At 50.1% G+C, this 26136-nt stretch overlaps 1 protein-coding gene across 2 annotated transcripts in view; it reads left to right on the top strand.

Annotated features, from left to right (window-relative positions):
- The window catches only part of LOC147101506 (1-phosphatidylinositol 4,5-bisphosphate phosphodiesterase delta-3-like), a 120982-nt gene extending 96370 nt beyond the window's left edge, over positions 1 to 24612 (top strand). Inside the window, exons 10-15 of one of the 2 annotated variants that reach the window (XM_085966653.1) lie at positions 1827 to 1971; positions 3546 to 3662; positions 9365 to 9543; positions 15208 to 15343; positions 16266 to 16415; positions 20300 to 24612. In XM_085966653.1, the coding sequence (XP_085822779.1) occupies positions 1827 to 1971; positions 3546 to 3662; positions 9365 to 9543; positions 15208 to 15343; positions 16266 to 16415; positions 20300 to 20388 (816 nt within the window). In that variant the 3' untranslated portion in view covers positions 20389 to 24612. Of the gene's footprint in view, positions 1 to 1826; positions 1972 to 3545; positions 3697 to 9364; positions 9544 to 15207; positions 15344 to 16265; positions 16416 to 20299 lie in introns of those variants that run through there. The other variant, XR_015073490.1, reaches the window with a different exon arrangement.
- The last annotated feature ends 1524 nt before the right edge of the window (positions 24613 to 26136 follow it).

Below are 26136 nucleotides of genomic sequence, written 5' to 3'. Positions count from 1 at the left end.
GACACCAAAGTGGATAACCTCGCATTTACCCACATTATACTGCATCTGCCATGCTTCTGCCCAGTCACCCAACCTGTCCAAATCATACTGGAGTTTCTCGGCATCCTCCTCACAGCACACACACCCACCCAGCTTTGTGTCGTCTGCAAACTTGGAGATATTACATCTAGTTCCCTCGTCTAGATCATTAATATATATTGTGAATAGCTGGGGTCCTAGGCTGTTGGCGCACAGGAAATCCGCGCCGAGAATGGGTTGCGAAACCTTGGCCATCACAAACTCCCAGTAAAAACAGTTGGCCCCCGAAACACAACTGCACCCGCCGTCTGCCAAAGGTCCGAATTGCTCCGCCATTGGCCGCTTCAAGGGCGAGGCCATGAATCCCGGTCTGCACATTGAGGGCGGACGCGGGTAATATGCTGCACTGCGCCCCGGTGTTGCACAGAAAACGATGACCGGAGAGAGTATCGGTAATAAGCAGCAACTTGCCCGCGTTGCCGATCGCCATCGCGGCCGCGGGGCGCCCGTTAGACCCGTTCCTCGGTGGTCGTAGTTTTTTTGGGGGGGAAGCTGCAGGGAGGGCGGCAACGTCTCTCTTTCGCGCCGAACTGCGCATGGTAGATACACAGCCCAGCAGGCTGATGAGCTGGGGCGGCGTCTGTGGGGGATGGGTGCCTCGTACTGCTGAGTAACCGCAAAAATTTTGTCCGCCTCTGCCGCGAGTGCTGCGCAGTCCTCAACTTCGGATCTGGCCAGGGCGGCTTGCACCTGTTCCAGTAGCTGGCTGAGGAATATTTCACGGAATAGGAAGCATTCCGGTTCGGAGCCAAGGAGTGTGAGCATTTGGCTCATTAACTCCGAAGGCTTGGAGTCCCTGAGCCCGGGCATAGTGAGCAATCGACGGGCGCGCTCTGCTTTAGTGAGCCCGAAAACTTGCAGCAACCGCGCCTTGAGGGTTTCATACTTGCGCTTGGAGGGTTCTCGAGGAGGCTGACGATCTGCGAGGCAGTAGAGCTGTCGAGTGCGGGACCACATAGAGATATTTGGTCTGATCTGCAGCGATGTCCCTCAGGGCGAATTGGGCCTCTACCTGAATGAACCACGAGGTCACTTGCTGCTCCCAGAACTGCGGTAGCTTCAGCGAAACGGCGTTGGCCTCCATGCTGTGTCCTTTTTGTGAAAAACGTTCACAAAAAACGGGGTCACCAATGTAGGAATTGATGAATTCCTAACTAAGAACTGAGGTCGACTCAGGAGATCAATCAAACAGGTCTTTAATGTAAGACTAAACGAGTTCAAACAGTTTGATGAGATCGATACAGGAGAGCCACGAAAACAGGTCTTAACAAGATGGAGATTCCACGAGGACTGCCTGGGCAGTCACGTGGTTTGCGACGTGACGTCATCGCATTTGCCCGCATTTTCCCGCACTCTTAAAGGGGCCACGCCCCGTGCATACAAACACTATATACAAAACAAAGTAATGTCTAACACAATGGTACCGGCTTAGGCTGGTGTTAGAACATCGGTAAAGGGAATTATGTACAGTTGCCCAGAGTCCTTCAGTGGCTCCGCCACAATCTCACACTATCAGCATGACCTTCTATTTCTTTTTCCCTCATGTGTTTATCGCTAACTGCACGATGCTATTCACCTCAACCACTCCCTGTGGGAGCGAGCTCCACATTCTCACCACTCTCTGGGTAAAGGGGTTTCTCCTGAATCCCCCATTGGATCTGTTAGTGACTGTAATATATTGATGGTCCCTAGTTTTGAACTAAACCAAGGTTGGTTTATATTCCAATGAACCTTTATTGATTTTGCAGAAACTCACCAGGGAGCTGTCGGACTTGGTGATTTACTGTCAGAGTACTCACTTCCAGAGCTTTGACCAGACTTGGAGCAGGCAAGCTGTCCACGAGACATCCTCGTTCTCCGAAACCAAGGCCAAGAAGCTGATTGCTGAAAATGGTGAGCCCTGCTGTTTAAATTAAATGCTGCGTTCCCCTGGGGATGCATTGTGCGAATCAGTAATTCTCGTTAGATTTTTCAGTGGGATCCCTTGGGACTTAACAACGCACGAGGAGCACAATGCGAATATTATAGTGAGCTGGCCCAGGGGTGGAGCAATGGGCAAAGGATTGGCAGGGCTGGTGGTCAAAGTCCAGACCTGGCTGACTCGGTCCCCAGAGGCCAAAAATTTAGGCAAGGGGTCTGAAGGCCACCAGAGGTCCCCCTGCAAGGTCCAGGGGCAGAACCCCAGTAGGGTCGGCGGTCGAAGCATGATGTAACCTATTGATGTGGCCTCTGTGAGCACCGTCACCCCTCTGTCCCTTCCTCCCTGTTGAAAGAAATGGAAGGGCGACCAGACAGCTCAGGTTTTGTGCAAATCTGGCCCACTTCGGAGTGATTGGGGGGCAGTGGTCATATTCATCCCATCATGACCACCCCACTGGCTCCGCCTCTGAGCGGACTTCACCGTGACGGGGGGGGGCTGTCGACTCATATGGCAGCACGGTGGCATAGTGGTTAGCACTGTTGCCTCACAGCGCCAGGGACCCGGGTTCAAATCCAGCCTCGGGTGACTGTCTGTGTGGAGTTTGCACATTCTCACCGTGTTTGCGTGGGTTTTCTCCGGGTGCTCTGGTTTCCTCCCACAGTCCAAAGATGTGCGGGTTAGGTTGATTGGCCATGATAAAAAAAATTGGCCCTTAGTGTTAGGGGGGATTAAATACGTGGGGTTACGGGCTTACGGGGATAGGGCTTGGGTGGGATGGCTGTCGGTGTAGGGACCGGGTGCTAGGGTTTGGATGACCAGCCATGATCTCGTTGAATGGCGGAGCAGGCTCGAAGGGCCAAATGGCCTACTCCTGCTCCTAGTTTCTATGTTTCTATGTTTCTATATCTGGGCAGACACACAGAGCGCCCGTGCAGCGGCGAAGAGAGAGAGTCGCGGTGGAATTCCTGACAACCAGCTGAAGAGCAGCATCGGCGCGCGGCAGAGAGCGCCGCACGCTTTGCCGGAGAATGCCGCCTGTCAAAGGGAGAGGTTAAAGCGGTGACATTTCAGCCCGCAGCACCCGCAGCATATCGCCGTTCTGCACTCCCCGAATCACTGGGGGCTGGTGTGCGGACTCCAGTGTCCCTCCCCTTTAAAGGCTGGAAGGCACCTTCACCGCCACTCTCTCCCGATTACACAACACCTCATATTCGTTATCGCTTGGAGCCTAACGCCACTCACCTACACCATTAGCGCCTGATTTAGCACTCCCCTGCATTCTTTGAGCGCTGTGACTGAATTTAGCGGGCAGCGAGATTGATTAGCGCCTGGCGCTAAACTTCCAACCTCTCAAAAGATACCGAATTTCTAGCCCTATGAGTTAGCCACAATGGTCACACGTTGCTTGGAATGCATTGCACGTGATGAAACCATTGCAAGTTATAGCAGTGGTGGCCATTCCTTGCTCATGTCAGTGTCAAGTATTACATGTATCCTGTTTTTTGAGGCCCATCTAAAGACTCTTTTCCTTTTCTCTTCTTTTTAGGGTGCACTTTTGTCATTCACAACACCTTGCAGCTGTCCAAGGTCTATCCCTTAGGCTCCCGGGTAGATTCTTCCAACTTCAACCCTCAGGAGATGTGGAACGGTGGATGTCAACTGGGTCAGACTCGCTCACACCTGCCCGTGTTATTCATGTGTGTAATTGGGAGATCGCGATGAGGGCTTTGTTCAAAAAAAAAACCTGCAGTTCTGGAGATCAGCAGTGCTGCACAGGGAAATAGGAGTTTTGCAAATTCTAGCACAGTGTGAAGGAATTCTTGCTGCTCTGTGTACCCAGTCTGATGTGAGCCCTAGTAGCCCAATTCTAAACAACTCACCAGATGCCTGAATTTAGCCCAGTATAGAAACTTTTCACAAGATCACAAGCTAGGTTCAGCTTAGAAAGACCATCCTGTCCATTTAATCCCATCCTTCCAGGATACCCACCCTGCCATTATCCCATAACAGCATCCAGCTGTTTCTCAAATAATACAGTATTCAGGCCTCAACCGTCCTTCCTGCTGAACCTGTTACAGCTGCTTGGCACTCCCGGCATCTGTCCTAAGCTTACCCTTCACACCCCTGACCCTGTGCCCTGTTGTCGAGCTGCCCTGGTGTATGAAGGGATTTTGAGCTTCACTCTCTGTATCTCAATACCTCTGAGATGCTTGTAGTTTAGATTATCTGCCCTCCATGAAGAATGACAGGACCTGTGCATAGAATCCATAGTTTACATGCACGACCATTTCTACAGGGTCAGCCATGTCTCACTTGGTTGCACTCTCGCATCTGAGTCAGAAGGTTGTAGGTTCAAGCCCGACTCCAGGACTTGAGCACGTAATCTCAGGCACGTAATGAGGCTGACATTTCAGTGCAGTGCTGTGTGACTGCTTCATAGCCAATGAATTACTTTTTAAAGATCCCACTAACAGCAAATGAATGAGTAACCAGTTAATCTGTTTTTGGTGGTGTTTGATTGAGGAAGGAATATTGTCCACTGTACCAGGAGAACTCCTTTGCACAGTACCATTAGATCTTCAGCGTTCACCTTGATAGACAGACACGGTCTTGGTTGAGCATTTCATCTGAAAGATGACACCTCTGCCAATGGAGCATTGTCACTACTGCACTGAAGTGTCAGCCTAGATTAGCTGCTCCAGTCCCGGAGTGGAGCTTGAACCTAAAACCTTGGCCCGTATTTCCCGATCGGAGGCTTCCTGCGTGCAGAGGCCTCCGATCTGGAAAAAATCTACGGACTTACCGGAGGGCTCCCGCGGTCCTGACACTTCCAACGTTGGACCTCTTCAACTCAAAATGTGCAGGGCCCACGTATCCCGGGGGCGCAGGCGGTTCGCTAACATCCCTGGGATCACGTGGGCCACGGGGAGCCAAAGAAGGGGATCTCCCTAGATCACCCCAAAAACACAGTAAAACATTCAATAATTTTTTTTAAATCACATTTTTAAAATGAGTTGAAATTACAATAAATTAAATATTTTAAACAAAAATTTAATTTTTGGAAAAAAATAATTAAAGTTTTTTACGGGGTTAAAAATAAACGTACCTTTTTTTAAAGTATTTTTAAATGATAAATGAATGGAAAAACACATTTTTTAAAACTTTTTTTCCAACTCTTATGCTGGTACATAAGCAGGCCTTACGCCTGTTTTTACCAGGCGTAAGATTTCTAAGGGTTTTCTGGCAGCGGAGGTGCTCCAGAGAGCGGAACTATCCGCCCGCAGAGGCCCTTCTCCAGGGCAGGCGTTCGATCTGTCAAGAGCATTCTTGACAGATCAGACATGTCGGTTTTCAGCGCATGCGCTTGGCATACCTGAAACCGGCATTTCCGATGTCCCTACAGGTGTGTACACAGCGCGTACGGCCCCTTATTGACATCAAGGCAAGCATTACCCTAAGTATTTGTATTATCTTGAATTTAAATTTACTTTATGTTTCAAAAAATATAAGGGGCCCATTTTCTGAAGAAACAAAAATATTTGGATCAGTGTTAGTTTAGATCGGGGACTGAAAGCTACAGAGGTAATAAAGAGACAAGAAAGAAGGTGCATTTATATAACTCCTTTCACAGCCTCAGGATGTCCCAAAATGCTTCACAGACAACGAGTTGCTTTGGAAGAGTAGTCACTATTGTTTTGTAGGCAAATGTGGCAGCCAATATGTAACACAGCAAGATCCCACAGAAAACAGCCAGTTAATCTGAAGTTCAAGATAGTATTAGATCAAAGGAAGAGGCTTATTAAGTTGCCAAAAAGAGCAGTAAGCCTGAGGATTGGGAGGATTTTAGAATTCAGCAAAGAAATTGATAAAGAAAGGGAAAATAGAATATGAGAGTAAACTAGCAAGAGACATAAAAACAGACCGTAAAAGCTTCTATAGGTATGTAAAAAGGAAAAGATTAACGAAAGTAAATGTGGGTCCCTTACAGGCTGAGACAGGGGAAATTATAATGGGGAATAAGGAATTGGCAGAGAAATTAAACAAGTACTTTGGCCACGATCTTATCTGAGGATACGCGTTGGGGGCGGGACTGCTGGTTTCTGGGTTCTAGTCCCGCCCCCAGCGACGTCTGAGGAATAGACATTATTTTCCCTTGATTGGCCTTGTTAAGCCCGCCCTGCGGGCTTGCCGGCCAATTAAGGGAAAGCCGGTGTCAGGTGACGTCAGTGCATGACACTTCATCTGCCGGTTTTCTTAAAGTGACAGGCCCCATAATTTTTTGACAGATGAATTGTCAGTGTTTGAGGTGCTGTCAAACACTGACAATCACTGTCCAAAGGTGAGCCCTTGTACCCAGGCTCACCAATGACTCTCCCCTTGGGAGAAAACAGATGGCAGCTGCAAGTGAGATTGGAGAAGCCATCTGTCAATTCTCCCGATCAGATGAGGCTTCACAGAAACATCAAATCTTGTCACCTGCAGATACATATAAACAGAATAAAAATATTTCTCACTACATTCTCTCACCTGTCATACTTACCTGTGCACCATTGCACCCATCACACTACCTCTGTAGCTGTCACTTGCACACTTACACTGCAGCAGACCCACAGCTCGCCTCGCTGACCCTGGCGGGGTTTCCCGCCATCGGGAAGGCCACATCAGCAGGTGGAAAATGGTGAAAAGCCTCTTAACTGCCTGTTAACTACCTGTTAATTGGCTCTAATCCCCTTCCCGCCGCTAGGAGACGGGTCCCTGCATGAGTCGGGGACCCGCCTTCCGGGAAGATGGTTCGGAGGCGGGTTGGGAGCGGGATTGGGACCCGCTCCCAATTTTTCCCAGCAGTCCCGCCTCCAAACCCGCCTCCTCAGGGCTGGGAAAATTCCAGCCTTTGTGTCTGTCTTCGCGGAAGAAGACGCAAAATATTTCCCCAGAAATAGTGGAAAACCAAGGGTCTAACGAGGATGAGGAACTGAAAGAAATTAGTATTAATAAAAAAAAGTGCTGGTGAAATGAATGGGACTGAAAGCTGATAAATCCCCTGGACCTGGTGGCCTACATCCTAGGGTTTTGAAAGAGGTGGCTATAGAGATATTTTCCAAAATTTCATAGATTCTAGAACGGTTCTTGCGGATTGGAAGGTAGCAAATGTAACTATTTAAGAAAGGAGGGAGAGAGAAAACGGGGAAGTACAGACCAGTTAGCCTGACATCAGTAGTAGGGAAAATGCTAGAATCTATTATCAAGGACGTGGTAACAGGGCACTTGGAAAATAATAATAGGATTGGGCAGAGTCAACACGGATTTATGAAAGGGAAATCGTGTTTGGCAAATCTGTGAGAGTTTTTTGAGGTTGTAACTAGCAGAATAGATAAGGGGGAACCAGTGGATGTGGTGTATTTGGATTTTCAGAAGGCATTCGATAAGGTGCCACACAAGAGGTTATTAAACAAAAATCGGGCTCATGGGATTGGGGGTAATATACTAGCAAGGATCGAGGATTGGTTAACGGACAGAAAACAGAGAGTAGGCATAAACGGGTCATTTTCGGGTTGGCAGGCTGTAACTAGTGGGGTACTGCAAGGATCAGTGCTTGGGCCTCAGCTATTCACAATCTACATCAATGATTTGGATGAGGGGACCAAATGTAAAATATTCAAGTTTGCTGATGATAAAAAGCTGGGTGGGAATGTAAGTTGTGAGAAGGATGCAAAGAGGTGTTCAGAGGGACCTGGGTGTCCTTGTACACGAATCACTGAAAGTTAACATGCAGGTACAGCAAGCAATTAGGAAAGCAAATGGTGTGTTGGTCTTTATTACAAGAGTATTTGGGCTAAAAGTAGCGCCCCGGAAAAATTAGCGTCCCCGCACCGGAAATTGAGTGGTTGCGCCCGAAGAGGGAAGCAGGGCACTACTGGAAGTGCCCCGCACCTCTCTTGGGGCGCTGTGAGTCAATATTGTGGCATTATGTGCCGCAGCGCCACACGCTGCAGCACGTCGCGCCGCAGTATTGCAGGCCTTCCTCCCCTTCTTAAAGGGGAGGGGCCTTGTGCAGCGTGACCTGGAGCCCAGCTGGGCCCCCGGGGAGCGGGAGTGCAGGCAAAAGAGCCCGGCACTCAAGAGAAGTGCCGGGCTCTTAGAGCGCAGCTGGCACTCCGCGGGGGGGGGGTGCGTTTCAGGAGGTCTGGGACGGGAACGCAGGCAGGTGCTGGCAGGCGGCCAGCAACAAAAATGGCCGCCCCGCACCTCGCCTTTAAATTGCGCCTCCCCGGCCGCACGTACGCCCCCCTGACCCTGTTGTACATAGCGTCCGGCGGTAAGTCAGGGGGTGCTCCCGAAGATCGTGGCCGGGGCATGAGCGGGGCACTGCGCACACCAATGATGTCATCACCAGTGGCGCAGCGCTGCAAGGCGCTACCGGTTAGTGCCACCACTAACCTCCCGCTGAATTTTGCGGGAGGCGTGGGCAGTGCCGCGCCCGGGCTCTAGTTGCGTTGTGTCCCGTTAGCGCCCTCTTAAGGCGCTAACAGGAGGCACAGCCAACTGAATTTTTCCCCCTTTGAGTATAAAAGTAAAGACGTCTTACTGCGATTATATAGGGCCCTGGTGAGACCACACCTGGAGTATTGTGTACAGTTCTGATCGCCTTACCTAAGGAAGGATATACTTGCCATAGAGGGAGTGCAACGAAGGTTCACCAGACTGGTTCCTGGGATGGGGGATTGTCCTATGAGGAGAGGTTGAGTAGACTAGGCCTATATTCTCTGGAGTTTAGAAGAATGAGAGGTGATCTCATCGAAACATACAAAATTCTTACAGGGCTTGACAGGGTAGATGCAGGGAGGATGTTTCCCCTGGCTGGGGAGTCACAGTCTCAGAATAAGGGGTCGGCCATTTAGGACTGAGATGAGGAGAAATTTCTTCACTCAGAGGGTGGTGAATCTTTGGAATTCTCTCCCCCAGAGGGCTGTGGAGGCTCAGTCGTTGGGTATATTCAAGACAGAGATCGATAGATTTTTGTTTATTAAGGGAATCAAGGGATATGGGGATAGTGCAGGAAAGTGGAGTTGATGTAGAGGATCAGCCATGATCTCATTGAATGGCGGAGCAGGCTCGAGATGTCGAATGGCCGACTCCTGCTCCTATTTCTTATGTTCTTATGTAATCTGTTTTTAGAGCTGTTGACTGACGGAGAAATGTTAGTCAGGACAAAACACTCGGGATTATAGCTTACCACACAATAAATGAAACTTCAAACTCCGTGATAAAGTTCCAGTCAGCTAAAGGATTATTTTGGAAATTCAATGAAAACCGTTTTCATTTGAAGCATATTAATCACTACTTGTATATATTTATCTCTTGCAGTGTCCCTGAATTTCCAGAAGCCCGGAACGGAGATGGATCTAAACAAAGGGAAGTTTCGACAGAATGGTCGCTCTGGCTTCATCCTGAAACCCAGTTTCATGAGGGACAGGTCCATTCAGTTTGACCCCTCACGGCCAGTGGCTGGAGCAGGCCTCGCCAGGAAGCAGCTGATCATCGATGTAAGCTTATTTCAATATTCGTTTCCTTAAACCCGGAGCGGTGTGTGTTTGGGATAAGTGACAATCCAGGATAAAATCAAACTCACATCAGTTCAGATTGAATACATTTGGATTTCTTAACAGTTGTCAGATTTTATACTTTTAGCAGTGGAAAGATAAAGTAATTTGTATTGATTTCTGTTCAGCGTGAAGGGCACTATTCTCGACTAATACTCCTCGATTCCAGTATCCAATGTGGGACCTTTCACTGCAGCACAGAATGAGAATAGATCCCTTCACTCCAGTACAACACAATAGTTGGATCATCACTCCAGCATAACTCAACTATAGGAAACTTCACTGCAGTATAACAACAATCCTGCCACATCCAGTCGGGAATGGTGGCGGATGATTAATGGGAGGAGGAGGCTTCATGAACATCCCCATCCTTAATGATGGTGGATGTTAGATCCATGGTTCAGTGGATAAATAATCACACGGATGCTGTACATTAACAAATAACAGGTCTTTACTGGAGGAGGGTAATCTTTAGGCTGGGGTACAGAGGCATGCGCACAGCTTATATACCGGTGTGGTCACTGCCGGTACTACAGTATACAGGAGCTGTAAAAAGTAGTTCTGACTTAAAGGCACATACACTACAATTCCTCCCTTTTTAGATTAATAATACCCCCTTAATATTCAAACAACAATTACATTTTTACATGTACATTCAATAACAAAAGTCCATTTATAGATTCAGTCTTTGGGGCGGCTTCCTGACCCTTTCGGGATAGCGCCTTTCCAGAGGTTCTTGTTCTTGGTGCAGAGGCGATTCTGACCCCTTTTCATCGGGTAGTTCATCGGGTTCCACTGCTACTGGGTCTGAAGTAGATGCTACCGGTATGTCAGGTTCATCTCCAGGTACTCGAGACATGGGGTTGACGCATTCCTGTGATGCTAAGATCTGATCGACGTGGCGTCTCACAATGTTCTCCCCGACATCCACTGTGTACATTAATGGCCCCTGCCTTGTACATATCGTTCCGGGTTGCCACTTCTCTGTTCGATAGTCCCGGGCCAAGACTGGTTGCCCTACATTGAAGCTCCTTGTCGGCTTCTCGTTGATGTGCTGGAATTGTTTGTCCTCAACATTTCTTCGCACATTTGGTCTGAGCAAGTCCAGACGAGATCTCAACCTTCGGTTAAAGAACATCATGGCCGGGGTCTGGTTGGTAACTGCATGTGTCGCGTTTCGGTAGGCTAATAAGAAATTGTCCAGCTTATGCTGTAGTGGAATTTCCTCGTCGCACATGGCCTTTATCGCCTTCTTAAAGGTTTGTACGAACCTCTCAGCCAATCCATTGGTGGCTGGATGATACGGGGCGGATGTGTAATGCCTTACCCCATTCCTTTTCATGAATTTTTGGAACTCGTCGGACACAAACTGTGGTCCATTATCAGAGCAGATCTGCTCTGGCAAACCGTTTCTGGCAAATATGGTCCATAGGACTGCAATCGTTTTCTCTGTAGTGGTTGAAGACATCTTTATCACCTCAGGCCACTTTGAATGAGCATCCACTGCTATTAAGAACATTGAGTCCATGAATGGACCAGCGAAATCAATGTGCACCCATTGCCATGGAGAGGAGGGCCACTCCCATGGGTGTAGAGGGGCATGTGGTGATGCATTTTGGACCTTCTGGCATCCTAAGCAGCTCTTCGTTAGGTCTTCGATTTGTTGATCGATTCCCGGCCACCACACATAAGCCCCAGCAAGGCTTTTCATTTTCAGTCCCCCCAGATGACCTTCATGTAGCTCATTTAGCACTCTCTTCCTTAACTTGGGTGGAATCACCACTCTGGATCCACACATCACTGTCCCCTGGCATACTGACAGCTGTTCTCTTCTGGATGAGAATGCTGGCAACAGTGAGTTGCCATGTGTTGGCCATCCCCTCACCGTCAATTCAAATACCCGTGACAGCGTCGGATCATTGCGGGTCTCCTTCTCTATATCCGCGTTTGTTACTGGCAATCGTTCAATTATCGACGAATAAAATATCTCGATAGGGTCCACTGCTAGTGCTTCCTCCACCGTAGGCAGTGGCAGGCGCGATAGCCCATCAGCGTTCCCATGCTGTTTCGTGCCTTTATATTCTATTTCATATTGATTCGCCCTGCAGTACACCTCAATACGTTCCACATATGTCGCCCAATCTTCGACTTCATTGTCGAACGTAGAGATACTGCCACTCTTCGGCATCCTTGGTTGTGCGTTAACTATCACCAATGGCGCCTCCCGCGCTTCCCCTTCTTCTCCGCTGGCACAAAATGGCGTCTCCCGCGCTTTCCTTCCTTCCCGCGCTCGCCCATCTTCTCCACTGTGGCTTCGCAAAATGTCGTCTCCTGTGCTCCTCTTCTCCGCGGCTCAATGGCGCCTCCCGCGCTCTCCCTGCTTCTCCGCGGCTCAATGGCATCTCCCCTTGCTTCGCCCCGCGGACCCTGATCAGCCCGTGATTCCTGGCTGTGCTCTGCGCGTTCTTCTCTTGGTATTTGTCGACGCCGCTCAGTCTAGAACCCGGCTGTTTCTTACCCTCTCTCCGGTTTGCAGTATTTTTCCTCGACGCCGCTCGGTGGTCAACCCCCGGCTGCGCCCTGCTCTCTTCACCCTCTTTCTTACCCCGTCGACGCTGCTCGGCTCTCTCTGCCGTCGGTCGGCTCCAGCCGCCGCTGCTCGGGAAGGGTCTGCTCTGGACCTGTCGTCTGTCTCTTACTGCTTGTTGTGGCTGGGGAACCAAGCCCGGCTCTCCACAGCCTCCCCAGCGAAGTTGGATCTCTGCCTGACTGCTGGGCGGTTGCTCGCGGTCGATGCCCGTGTTCCTGGACTCGACTATTTTTTTTTTTTTTTTTATGTTGCAGGTAGATTCGAATCGACACTCGTCGCCACTGTTAGATCCGTGGTTCAGTGGATAAATAATCACACGGATGCTGTACATTAATAAATAACAGGTCTTTACTGGAGGAGGGTAATCTCTAGACTGGGGTACAGAGGCATGTGCACAGCTTATATACCGGTGTGGTCACTGCCGGTACTACAGTATACAGGAGCTGTAAAAAGTAGTTCTGACTTAAAGGCACATATACTACAGTGGAGCCCAGCACACGAGTGCAAAAGTCAAGGCTGAAGCATTCGCAACCATCTTCAGCCAGAAGTGCCGAGTGGATGATCCATCTTGGCCTCCTCCTGAGGTCCCCACCACCACAGAAGCCAGTCTTCAGCCAATTCGATTCACTCCACGTGAAATCAAGAAATGGCTGGATAAAGCAAAGGCTATGGGCCCCGACAATATTCTGGCTTTCATGCTGAAGACCAGCCACATAAATACTGTGGCTACAAGAGCAGGTCAGAGGCTAGGTATTCTGCGGCGAGTGTCTCACCTCCTGACTCCCCAAAGCCTTTCCACCATCTACAAGGCACAAGTAAGGAATGCGATGGAATACTCTCCACTTGCCTGGATGAGTGCAGCTCCAACAACACTCAAGAAGCTCGACACAATCCAGAACAAAGCAGCCCGCTTGATTGGCGCCCCATCCTCCACCTTAAACATTCACTCCCTCCACCACCGGCGCACCGTGGCTGCAGTGTGTACCATCGACAAGATGCACTGCAGCAACTCGCCAAGGCTTCTTCGGCAGCACCTCCCAAACCCATGACCTCTTCCACCTAGAAGGACAGGGGCAGCAGGCGCATGGGAACACCATCACCTCCAAGTTCCCCTCCAAGTCACACAGCATCCTGACTTAGAAGTATATCGCCGATCCTTCATCGTCGCTCGGTCAAAATCCTGGAACTCCCTCCCTAACAGCACTGTGGGAGCACTTTCACCACACGGACTGCAGCGGTTCAAGATGGCAGCTCACCACCACCTTCTCAAGGGCAACTAGGGATGGGCAATAAATGCTGGCCTTGCCAGCAACGCCCAGATCCCATGAACAAATACAAAAAAAATGGACCTTCACTCTAATATAACAAAACCGTTGAACCTTTCACTCCAGTATCGCACATGTTACACTGTCCGACCATCTCGGAGCCGCCTTCCTCCTAAAAACGGTCTCCAACTCCCAGCTTCTTTCAGCCTTTTCTTGAATCTTGCCTTTTATGCTCAACTGGCTGGAGCAAGTCTCCCCCTACTCCATTTGCAATTACCTTTTAAAGGGGCCATACCCTTCCTCTTAAAGATGGACATCCTGCCAATGTCACTGCGGCCTCGGGTTTACAGCTGCTGAAAATGGTTACCAGCGCTACCGGGCAAAAATTTGCACTGGGGGCTGGAGATTTGTAGCGCAGCGCTAACTTACCGTGTAATGTCCTCCTGGTGGCTTTAATGTTGGCAACCGACCCGGGTTTCCCATCCTGGGGCAGCATTGCTGCTTCTGACAGCCTCTGGGAGTGAGGCTGTGGAGTTTGCAAGGAATTGTGGCCAATTAAAAGGGCAATGAATTAAAGGGGCAATGCATTCAGAACTCATAAAAGTTAAAATGCAGTGAAAAAATTCAGTTTTCAGCCCTTACTGTCTTTCAAAAAAAATTACCATTAAAAAGAAGTCCTAAATGGTCGTCTTCAGCACTTAAAACTGAATTTCCTTCGGCACCTCGAAAAGTGGGAAATTTTGGATACATTGTGGATTGTGGATAAGGATGGGTGAAGCTGGGATCCCTTTCTGCCATCTCTCATGCTTACAGTTGGGGAGGTGCCCCAGTCCTCCACAGGGTTTTCCCTGTTCGAGCCGCTGTATGGGCAACAGCCTCGCGGAATTCTCGACATCGCTAAAGAGGAATGGGAGGAACAAAACAGTTCCTCCCATAATATTGTTGAGCACGTAATGAGGATGAGGGAGCGGATCGTGGCGGTTACGCCCATAGTGAGAGCTCATTTAGAGAAGGTGCAGGAAAACCAGAGAGCCCAGTATAATAAAGAGGCTGCAGTCAGGAGGTTCTGCCCAGGCGACCGCGTTATGGTCCTTATCTCCACACCAGAAAGCAAGCTCTTTGCACAGTAGCAGGGACTGAAGCGCTTCCTGCACTGGATCCAGGTCTGCCTTACAACATCCCTGCTGTTGACCTCCTCAGCAATTGGGAGCCAGCCTCTTGGCGAGGTCTCTTCCGCCCATCAGCAGGGAAGAAGACCTCCCTGCGTGCTCTGACTCGCTCCACAAGAATATGGAGGGAATCATCGGAAAAACGGGTTGCAGCCCTCTGACTTTGGGAAGTAATTTTTCAATATCTCTGTAACAAGAAGCTCCTCTCCAATCGTGCCTCCACACTCCTACATCAACCTTCCAAAGCGGTGTGACCAAGGCTGCTTTAAATATCCCCGCTGGAAATGAGTCATCGATGACGTCATCAGACCCGCACCATTTAATAGGGCTGGGAAATGCGTAGGTCTGCCTTAATAGTGGCCATTACACTAAAGTCGCTCTGAGGAGCGGGCTGATCGATACATCGCGGTACTGTCCCGCTACACGGCCCGACTCAGTAGAGTCGGGAAAATTCCGGCCGTTTCTCCTCTCACTGTCTCCAATGGATCCCCATTCATTCTGTCTCAGGCTCCTATCTCTGGTGAATTACAATGCACCCCATGATGTAGAACCCCAAATTCTCAGATTGTTGTCTCTTTTTCAGATTATTACAGCTCAGCAGCTCCCTAAAGTGAATAAGGATAAAAAGAATTCCATAGTGGATCCCCTAGTGCGTGTGGAAGTGCACGGTGTCCCTGACGATAACGCCACAAAAAAGACAAAACATGTTGAAAATAACGGTAAGATGATGATGTGTGTGCAACACTAATCTGATGGGAGTTATACTGTCAATGGTGTGTCTGAGGCTCTCGATAGCGTCGTGGCTATTAACTGTTCTGTACTGAAGCCCTGCATTTGGGTAGCTGATGGACACAAGTCAACGACTTGTGTAAGAACTTTCAGGTGCTTATGATGCACATCTGTAACGTTATCACAACAACAACTTGTATTTATATAGCGCCTTTAACTTAGAAAAACGTCCCAAGGCGCTGCACAGGAGTACTTTAAGACAATAAATTTGACACCGATCCACATAAGGATAAATTAGGGCAGATGACCAAAAGCTTGGCCGAAGAGTTAGGTCTTAAGGAGTGTCTTAAAGGAGGAAAGAGAGGTAGAGAGGCGGAGAGGTTTAGGGAGGGAATTCCAGATATTAGCTGAAGGCACGGCTACCAATGGTTGAGCGATTATAATCAGGGATGCTCAAGAGGGCATCGCCAGTGTTGTGTCTGCACAGGACACACAAAATGGCCACACACGGGATCAGAATGGTGTCACAACTCAGCTGGGAATGGCCGTGAGCCGTGTGGACCAGGAGGTCCCCGGCTCGATCCCTGGTCTGCGCTGACTTAACTGAAAACGGCTGGAGTGGCGGAGGGACCGTTACTGTTGACCTCTTCGCCTCTGGATTTGCCGTGGTTCCCTCCCGCGTTGTGATGCATTGTTGGATGCCCTTCCTCTCCAGAGGAGGGAGAATGAGCTGGGGTCTCATTCCTGTGCTGCACAATTGAATATTCAATCACAAATCGCAATGTTCCCTTGTAAATCTTCCAGAGAGAATGCCGAAACATTACCCAGCCATTGCGGAGCTCTGGTGTGAGGCAGGCTGCTCAAACTCGAACAGGTAGTTAACAGTCGCTGTATATTTTTGTTGAATGGCAGGTTTTAATCCGGTGTGGAATGAAGTGCTCCGGTTTACAATCAGCGCTCCCGAGCTCGCTCTCATCCGATTCGTGGTTGAAGATTACGACTCAGCTTCCAGCAATGACTTCATTGGGCAGTTTACACTCCCGTTCTCAAGTGTTAAAGAAGGTAATCGCCAATTTACATCCCCACTGACTCTGCCCCGCCCACTCTGACTCTGCCCCGCCCACTCTGACTCTGCCCCTCCCACTGAGACACTGCCCCTCCCACTGAGACACTGCCCCTCCCACTCTGACAGTGCCCCGCCCACTCTGACACTGCCCCACCCACTCTGACACTGCCCCGCCCACTCTGACAGTGCCCCGCCCACTCTGAAACTGCCCCGCCCACTCTGACTCTGCCCCTCCCACTCTGACACTGCCCCGCCCACTCTGAAACTGCCCCTCCCACTCTGACACTGCCCCTCCCAATATGACACTGCCCCTCCCACTCTGACACTGCCCCGCCCACTCTGACAGTGCCCCGCCCACTCTGACACTGCCCCGCCCACTCTGAAACTGCCCCACCCACTCTGACACTGCCCCTCCCAATATGACACTGCCCCACCCACTCTGAAACTGCCCCTCCCACTCTGACTCTGCCCCTCCCACTCTGACAGTGCCCCGCCCACTCTGACACTGCCCCGCCCACTCTGACACTGCCCCTCCCACTCTGACAGTGCCCCGCCCACTCTGAAACTGCCCCGCCCACTCTGACACTGGCCCGCCCACTCTGACTCTGCCCCTCCCACTCTGACACTGCCCCTCCCACTGACACTGCCCCTCCCACTCTGACAGTGCCCCACCCACTCTGACACTGCCCCTCCCACTCTGACACTGCCCCTCCCACTCTGACTCTGCCCCTCCCACTCTGACTCTGCCCCTCCCACTCTGACTCTGCCCCTCCCACTCTGACTCTGCCCCTCCCACTCTGACTCTGCCGCTCCCACTCTGACAGTGCCCCGCCCACTCTGAAACTGCCCCGCCCACTCTGACACTGCCCCTCCCACTCTGACTCTGCCCCTCCCACTCTGACACTGCCCCGCCCACTCTGAAACTGCCCCGCCCACTCTGACACTGCCCCCCCACTCTGACTCTGCCCCTCCCACTCTGACTCTGCCCCTCCCACTCTGACTCTGCCCCTCCCACTCTGACACTGCCCCTCCCAATATGACATTGCCCCTCCCACTCTGAAACTGCCCCTCCCACTGAGACACTGCCCCTCCCACTCTGACACTGCCCCTCCCACTCTGACACTGCCTCACCCACTCTGACATTGCCCCTCCCACTCTGACTCTGCCCCTCCCACTCTGACACTGCCCCTCCCACTCTAACACTGCCCCTCCCACTGAGACATTGCCCCTCCCACTGACACTGCCCCGCCCACTCTGACACTGCCCCGCCCACTCTGACACTGCCCCGCCCACTCTGACACTGCCCCGCCCACTCTGACACTGCCCCGCCCACTCTGACACTGCCCCTCCCTCTCTGACACTGCCCCCCACTCTGACATTGCCCCGCCCACTCTGACACTGCCCCGCCCACTCTGACACTGCCCCGCCCACTCTGACACTGCCCCGCCCACTCTGACACTGCCCCTCCCACTCTGACACTGCCCCGCCCACTCTGACACTGCCCCGCCCACTCTGACACTGCCCCTCCCACTCTGACACTGCCCCGCCCACTCTGACACTGCCCCGCCCACTCTGACACTGCCCCTCCCACTCTGACACTGCCCCACCCACTCTGCCTGTCAAGCCTCAGCTAGAGTTCTGATTGGGTGCAGTCAATGTGTTCAGTTTGTGTCAATGCTTTAATCTCCAGTGTAAGTTTCCTCTTTTTAAAATTCCATTTCCTTTTTTTGCAAGACGTCGGGTGCAAAGTCCAATCCCAGATTGCCAGTGCAAGATGGGACTTTCCCCTGTCTTTCCCCGTGGGATTGTCAACTCTGGTTTGACGTATTCCTGGACATTTGATCATGTGACATTTGATCACGACATTTGATCATGTGACATTTGCCCACTGTTTATAATCGCATTTACCTTAGTTGAGTGTCTCAGTGTCACCAAGCCCCGAACATAAGAACATAAGAGGCAGGAGCAGGAGTAGGTCATTTGGCCCCTCGAGCCTGGGTAAGGAGACCAAAACTGTCCACAATACTCCCGGTGTGGTCTCACCAGGGCCCTATATCATTGCAGTAAGACGTCTTTACTCTTATACTCAAATCCTCTTGTAATAAAGGCCAACATACCATTTGAACAAAAGAACATAAGACGTAGGAGCAGGAGAACGCCATTTGGCCCTCAGTTTGTGTTTCTCTCTCTCTCTCTCTCCCTCAGTTTGTGTTTCTCTCTCTCTCCCTCAGTTTGTGTTTCTCTCTCTCTCTCTCTCCCTCAGTTTGTGTTTCTCTCTCTCTCCCTCAGTTTGTGTTTCTCTCTCTCTCTCCCTCAGTTTGTGTTTCTCTCTCTCTCTCCCTCAGTTTGTGTTTCTCTCTCTCTCCCTCAGTTTGTGTTTCTCTCTCTCCCTCTCCCTCAGTTTGTGTTTCTCTCTCTCTCTCCCTCAGTTTGTGTTTCTCTCTCTCTCTCTCTCTCCCTCAGTTTGTGTTTCTCTCTCTCTCTCTCTCTCTCCCTCAGTTTGTGTTTCTCTCTCTCTCTCCCTCAGTTTGTGTTTCTCTCTCTCTCTCTCTCTCCCTCAGTTTGTGTTTCTCTCTCCCTCAGTTTGTGTTTCTCTCTCTCTCTCTCCCTCAGTTTGTGTTTCTCTCTCTCTCTCTCCCTCAGTTTGTGTTTCTCTCTCTCTCTCTCCCTCAGTTTGTGTTTCTCTCTCTCTCTCCCTCAGTTTGTGTTTCTCTCTCCCTCAGTTTGTGTTTCTCTCTCTCTCTCTCCCTCAGTTTGTGTTTCTCTCTCTCTCTCCCTCAGTTTGTGTTTCTCTCACTCTCTCTCCCCCAGTTGCTCTCTCAGGACTCGGGGAGTCTCCTGACCACTTTTGTTGGCCCCGATGCCATCTCCATCACAACCAGAATGATGCAATTTTTCCGAATCGTGGGGGGACCAGCGGCGCCCTTGGTTGCAAGCCATGACAGCCAGGGTGCTGTGCATTCGTTCTCCTGAGTCACCAGCAGCATCTGGGGGACCAATGCCCATTCCGGGGACTCCTGCCCAAAGCGGGATGGGTGGGATCACGACCATGGGGCAATGCTCAGCTTCTACTCAGCACTAAATTTCATAGTTTTATCTCCGTTTTAATACATTTTTAACATACAACTGAGGTGCAGTAGATGCAGCATTGATGCTGTGTGAAGTTAGCACTGAGGTTAATAAGACGGCAAGACAGCGGGCTGTGCGGAGTGGGCTAATGCAGGGTCCAGGGCCCTGTGCTGCACTATCGCCCCTCCTCCTCGTACCTTGGTGGCCCCTTTAATAAGCATTTCTGTCTGTATCTGCAGGCTATCGACACATCCCCCTGTAATGTTTCTGTCTGTATCTGTAGGCTTTCGACACATTCCCCTGCAATGTTTCTGTCTGTATCTGCAGGCTATCGACACATCTCCCTGCAATGTTTCTGTCTGTATCTGCAGGCTATCGACACATCCCCCTGCAATGTTTCTGTCTGTATCTGTAGGCTATCGACACATCTCCCTGCAATGTTTCTGTCTGTATCTGCAGGCTATCGACACATCCCCCTGTAATGTTTCTGTCTGTATCTGCAGGCTATCGACACATCTCCCTGCAATGTTTCTGTCTGTATCTGCAGGCTATCGACACATCCCCCTGCAATGTTTCTGTCTGTATCTGCAGGCTATCGACACATCTCCCTGCAATGTTTCTGTCTGTATCTGCAGGCTATCGACACATCTCCCTGCAATGTTTCTGTCTGTATCTGCAGGCTATCGACACATCCCCCTGCAATGTTTCTGTCTGTATCTGCAGGCTATCGACACATCTCCCTGCAATGTTTCTGTCTGTATCTGCAGGCTATTGACACATCCCCCTGTAATGTTTCTCTCTGTATCTGCAGGCTATCGACACATCCACTTGCTGTCCAGAGACGCAGCCTCTCTCTCACCGGCGACTCTCTTTGTGCGGATCAGGATTAAGAGCGTCTAGCGCGGAGCGAGCAAGGATCCGCTCGCAGTCTGACTGCGTGACACGAACTGTTACTGTGACCCACTCCATACACCTGCCCAGTGCCAAGCCCAGCAAGTCGGGGGAGTGTGGCTGGGGAACGGAGACTGAAACTGAAATGATGTTGCCTGCCTGTCAATGGGCCCTGTGTATAGTAATACTGCGTCAGTATTTTAAAATGTTAACAACAGTGAGTTACATGTTTTAAATTAGGTGTACATCAGTAGATTAGAGCAATGAGTAGTGTATTTTTACAGAATTATTTTTACATGAGTAATGCAGAGTTTGAAAGCTCTCCCGGTTTTGTAAAATAACTTTTTTGTCTTTGTTCAAGAACTTGCAACTTATGGTTATATCACGCCTTTAGTGTGCGACCGAGCAGTGAAGGGAGAATGGGTAGGGAAGGTGATGAATGCAGGGTCAGAGAGGTAGGTTTCAAGGCTGGGGAGAGAGGTAGCAAGGGGGAGATCTTTATGTAACCGCTAAGTGTGGGGCTGAGACAGCTGGAGGACCTGTCACTGAATGTGGAGCGGAGGGAGGGACAGAAAATGCAGAGAGAGTGGGGTGGGGGGGGGGATGTTGGGAGCATGTTTCAGAGGGAGGGAGGAGTTGGCCACCGAGGGACTTGTAGACAATTTTGAATTTGCAATGTTGGTGGATGGGTGTAAGTTAGTGGAGCAGGATTTGGTGGGAGATAAGTTGTGGGCAGGGGAGTTTTGGAGGATTACAGAGGATATACGGCACAGAAACAGGCCATTCGGCCCAACCAGTCCATGCCGGCGTTTATGCTCCACTCGAGCCTCCTCCCGTCTTTCCTCATCTAAATCTATCAGCATAACCCTCTCTTCCCTTCTCCCTCATGTGCTTATCTAACCGCCCCTTAACTGCATCGAGACTATTCGCCTCGACCGCTCCCTGTGGCAGCGAGTTCCACATTCTCACCTCTCTTTGGGTAAAGAAGTTTCTCCTGAATTCCCTATTGGATTTCTTGGTGACTATCTTATATTGATGGCCTCTAGTTTTGCTCTTCCCCACAAGTGGAAACTCTCTCTGTATCCACTCTATCAAAACCTTTCAGAATTTTAAAGACCTCTATTAGGTCACCCCTCAGCCTTTTTTCAAGAGAAAGGAGACCCAGCCTGTTCCTCTTTCCTGATATGTATACCCTCGCATTTCCAGTATCATTTTGTAAATCTTCTCTGCACCCTCTCCAGTGCCTCTATATCCTTTTTATAATACGGCGACCAGAACTGTACACAGTACTCCAAGTGTGGTCTAACCAAGGTTCGATACAGGTTTAGCATAACTTCACCACTTTTCAATTCTATATCTCCAGAAATAAACCCCAGTGCTTGGTTTGGTTTTTTATGGCCTTGTTAACCTGTGTCGATACTTTTAGTGACTTCTGTATTGGAGGGTTTGAGCAATGGTGGGTGAGGTAGGGGCAGATGTGCGGAGGTACAAATAGGCAGTCAGGCTATTGCCTGAATGGATGTGGGGTTTAAAGATCAGCTTAGTGTGAAAACAGGACACGAGGGCTGGATTTTATCAATGGAGGTGAGTAGGAGGTGGGACTCCCACTTTCGGGGTTGTAGTCCCGCCTCCATCGAGTTGTGGCCAACCCACTCGATTTTCACATGATTGACCTTGTTGAACCCGCCCAGCGGGCTCAGCAGGCCAATTAAGGGCCACCCGGCAACAGGTGATGTCACAGATTGACATTTCATCTGTCAAGAGCTTTTGACAGATGAAATATCAGCGTTTGGCAGCTCTGTGAAGCTGTCAAACACTGACAATCTGTACTCTAAGTTAATTCCTTCCTCTCAGGCTGATTTAGGGATCTCTCCAGAACAGAAAGCAGAGGCTGTAGCTATTGACAGCTCGCGGCCATTCTGCTTTCTGTACCGGTGAGATGAGGGACTCCCGAGACCTGAAGGAAGGAAGGCTGCATTAGTAAGTAAAGGTAAATAAAACTTATTTAAACACTTTACACACACCAAACACACTTACCTCTGCATTCATGCACCCATCACTCACCTGAACACCGGACATCTCGAACTCTCCAAGTCCTTCAGCCCGACGGTCCGCCTCGCTAACTTGGCGTGGTTTGGAGCCGTCGGGAATCCCACACTTCAGGAATAAAAATAGGGATTAGGCTAAAAACTGCCTGTTAACTACCTGTTAACAGGCAGTTAATTGGCACTAATCCCCTTCCCGCCTCGGGGAGGCAGCGCCCAGCACAGGTCGGGTACCCGCCTCCTGGGAAACGGGCATGGAGGTGGGTTGGGGGCGGGATGGGTTCGTGCCCCCCAATTTCACGATTTTAACCCCCCCCGCCCCCACACGTCTCCAATCCCGCCTCAACGGCCTGATGAAATTCGAGCCCAAAGTGTGTGTGTTATTGGGTGTGGTGTGAGTGAACAGCCAGAATCTGAGACATAAGACATATTTTTAGAAACAGTAAAAGGCCGTCCCCTATCCCTCAACCCCACCTACCAACCTTCTCCCCATATTCCTCAACCCCACCTACCAACCTTCTCCCCATATCCCTCAACCCCACCTACCAACCTTCTCCTCATATTCCTCAACCCCACCTACCAACCTTCTCCTCAATGTCTACTTTCCTCTGTAATGCACCAGATTGCCATTTTATATGAAAGTTCTTCTGACATCCCTTCTTAATTCTAATTTCCTCATTTTAAGCTGTGTCCCATGGAATTTGAACCTTTTGCACAGGGAACAATTTTATCAGTTCCCTTCATAATTAAAAAAAACTCCAACGAGATCTCTTCGACATCTCCACTTCTCCAAAGAGAACTCAACTTCATCCTCCTTGAGCTTTCCTCGGAATGTAAACTCCTGATACCTGGATTCACCTTTGTGCCTTCTCAAGGGACAGTGATCTACTTCCTGTGATTAGGTGCATCAGATAGGACATCTTATGCAGCTACAGCACCAGCTTTAAGTCATACTCTATCCCTCTGCTAATGGAACCTAATGGAGCCTCAAACTAATCCCAGACTAAAACCATGACAAGCTGATAGATACCTGGGATTCCTGTTTCTAATCCACCCGCTTAAGAACAAAACCCGCTCAGTCTGCACCTTGGGCACAGTAATTATAATACTTCGCCAGAATGATCCCGGGGCAAAAGGGGTTAAGTTATGAGGACAGGTTGCACAGACTAGGCTGGTATTCCCTTGAGTTTAGAAGATTAAGGGGTGATCTAATTGAAGTTTTTAAGATGATTAAAGGATTTGATTGGGTAGATCGAGAGAAACTATTTCCTCTGGTGGGGGGAGTCCAGAACGAGGGGGCATCGCCTTAAAATTAGAGCCAGGCCGTTCAGGGGTGATGTCAGGAAGCACTTCTTCACACACAGGGTGGTGGAAATCTGGACCTCTTCCCCCCAAAAAAGCTGTTGAGGCTGGGGTTAATTGAAAATTTCAAAACTAGAATTGATAGATTTTTGTTAGGTAAGGTTATTAAAGGTCACAGAACCAAGGCGGGTAAATGGAGTTAAGTTACAGATCAGCCATGATCTAATCGAATGGTGGAACAGAATGGCCTCCTCCTATGTTCCTATAGTACATCTGCTCAGAGCCCCCGGACACCCTGAGGATCAAAGGCATGGCAGAGAGCTGGAGCATCCTTCAGCGGCCAGAGAGCTGCCTTACTGGCCTGATGGGTAAATGCACCATCTGGCACTGAGCGATGTGGCCCTGTAGGGTGGAGCCTTGGTCTGCGCTACGTTCGTTGATCTCGGAGGGGACGGCTGTTGGGGTTCTACAGGTGATCTTGGTGCACCTGGAGTTAGGGACAGGGTGAACCAGCCATGGTTCCTGCTCCTGATCACCATTCAGCAAACCCCTGGTGGATAGTCTGCAGGTGTGGGTGCCGGAGAGGACAGGATAGGGTTCGCGTGTGGTGCCCTCCAGGGTCAAGTATCCAGGATCACTCTGGAAGAGTGGTCACTCAAAGTTCTGGAGGATGGGCACTGGCTGTGGCATTGTACCCAGTGGAGAGGCGGGCAGGAAACTAGAAGAAAAGTGAGAAAACAGATGAAGATTAAAGGAATGAGGTGAGGAGCAGAACAAAGACATTGATTGATTAAAACAACACTGACATTAATGTAAATAACACAAGCAATGTTAGACTGTAAGTGACAGTCCTGGAATGTATTATAGAATAAATTATTAACAAGAACTCTGGGTTGTTAATAACAGGTTGATGTCAGTCTGCAATGTAGCACTTTTAACATCCTAAATTATCCCAGCATGCTTCACAGTTGGAGGTCAGACCCGAGTCGGTGCAAGGTGGGGGTCAAGGGCGGGGGGGGGGTGGTGACTGGGAGCGTTGTTGCACATGTGCGTTTTAAGGATGCTTCTGTTCAACTGCGCGCTTCATCTCTGACAGCGAGGGGTTGTGTCTCACCCGATGAAGCGAAGAATAGAGCGAGGACATCGGATTATCTCAACCTCACCAATAACCTGCTCAGTTTGGGTTCTGCCAGGATGATTCGGCTCCAGACCTCATTACAGCCTTGGTCCAAACATGGACAAAGGAGCTGAATTGCAGAGGTGAGGTGAGAGTGACTGCACTTGACATCAAAGCAGCATTTGGCCTAGTGTGGCACCGAGGAACCCTAGTAAAACTGAAGTCAGTGGGAATCGGGGAAAACTCTCCACTGGCTGGAGTCATACCTAGCACAAAGGAAGATGGTTGTGGTTGTTGGAGGTCAATCATCTCAGCCCCAGGACATCGCTGCAGGAGTTCCTCAGGGCAGTGTCCTAGGCCCAACCATCTTCAGCTGCTTCATCAATGACCTTCCCTCCATAAGGTCAGAAATGGGGATGTTCGCTGATGACTGCACAGTGTTCAGTCCCATTCGGAACTCCTCAGATAATGCATGCAGCAAGACCTGAACGACGTTCAGGCTTGGACTGATAAGTGGCAAGTAACATTCGTGCCACGCTAATTCCAGGCAATGACTGTCTACAACAAGCGAGAGTCTAACCACCGCCCCTTGACATTCAACAACATTACCATCGCTGAATCCCCCACCATCAACATCCTGGGGGTCACCATTGACCAGAAACTTAACTGGACCAGCCACATAATACTATGGCAACAAGAGCAGGTCAGAGGCTGGGTATTCTGCGGCGAGTGTCTCACCTGCTGACTCCCCAAAGCCTTTCCACCATCTACAAGGCACAAGTAAGGAGTGTGATGGAAAACTCGCCACTTGCCCAGATGAGTGCAGTTCTAACAACACTCAAGAAGCTTGACTCCATCCAGGACAAAGCAGCCCACTTGATCGGCACCCCATCCACCACCTTAAACATTCATTCCCTCCACCACCGGCGCACCGTGGCTGCAGTGTGTACCATCTACAAGATGCACTGCAGCAACTTGCCAAGGCTTCTTCGGCAGTACCTCCCAAACTCGTGACCTCTTCCACCTAGAAGGACATGGGCAGCAGGCACATGGGAACACCACCACCTCCAAGTTCCCCTCCAAGTCACACACCATCCTGACTTAGAAGTATATCACCGTTCCCTCATCGTCGCTGGGTCAAAATCCTGGAACTCCCTCCCCAACAGCACTGTGGGAGCACCTTTACCACACGGACTGCAGCGGTTCAAGAAGGCGGCTCATCGCCACCTTCTCCAGGGCCATTCCAGCAACGCCCACATCCCAGGAATGAATTTTAAAAAGGACACTGATGAA

Source organism: Somniosus microcephalus, chromosome 24 (assembly GCF_052327205.1).
Source record: "Somniosus microcephalus isolate GS21.2 chromosome 24, FLI_Smic_1.0, whole genome shotgun sequence".
Lineage (NCBI taxonomy): Eukaryota > Metazoa > Chordata > Chondrichthyes > Squaliformes > Somniosidae > Somniosus > Somniosus microcephalus.
Note: the sequence above shows the minus strand (reverse complement) of the source record. Positions and strands in the feature narration are given on the sequence as shown.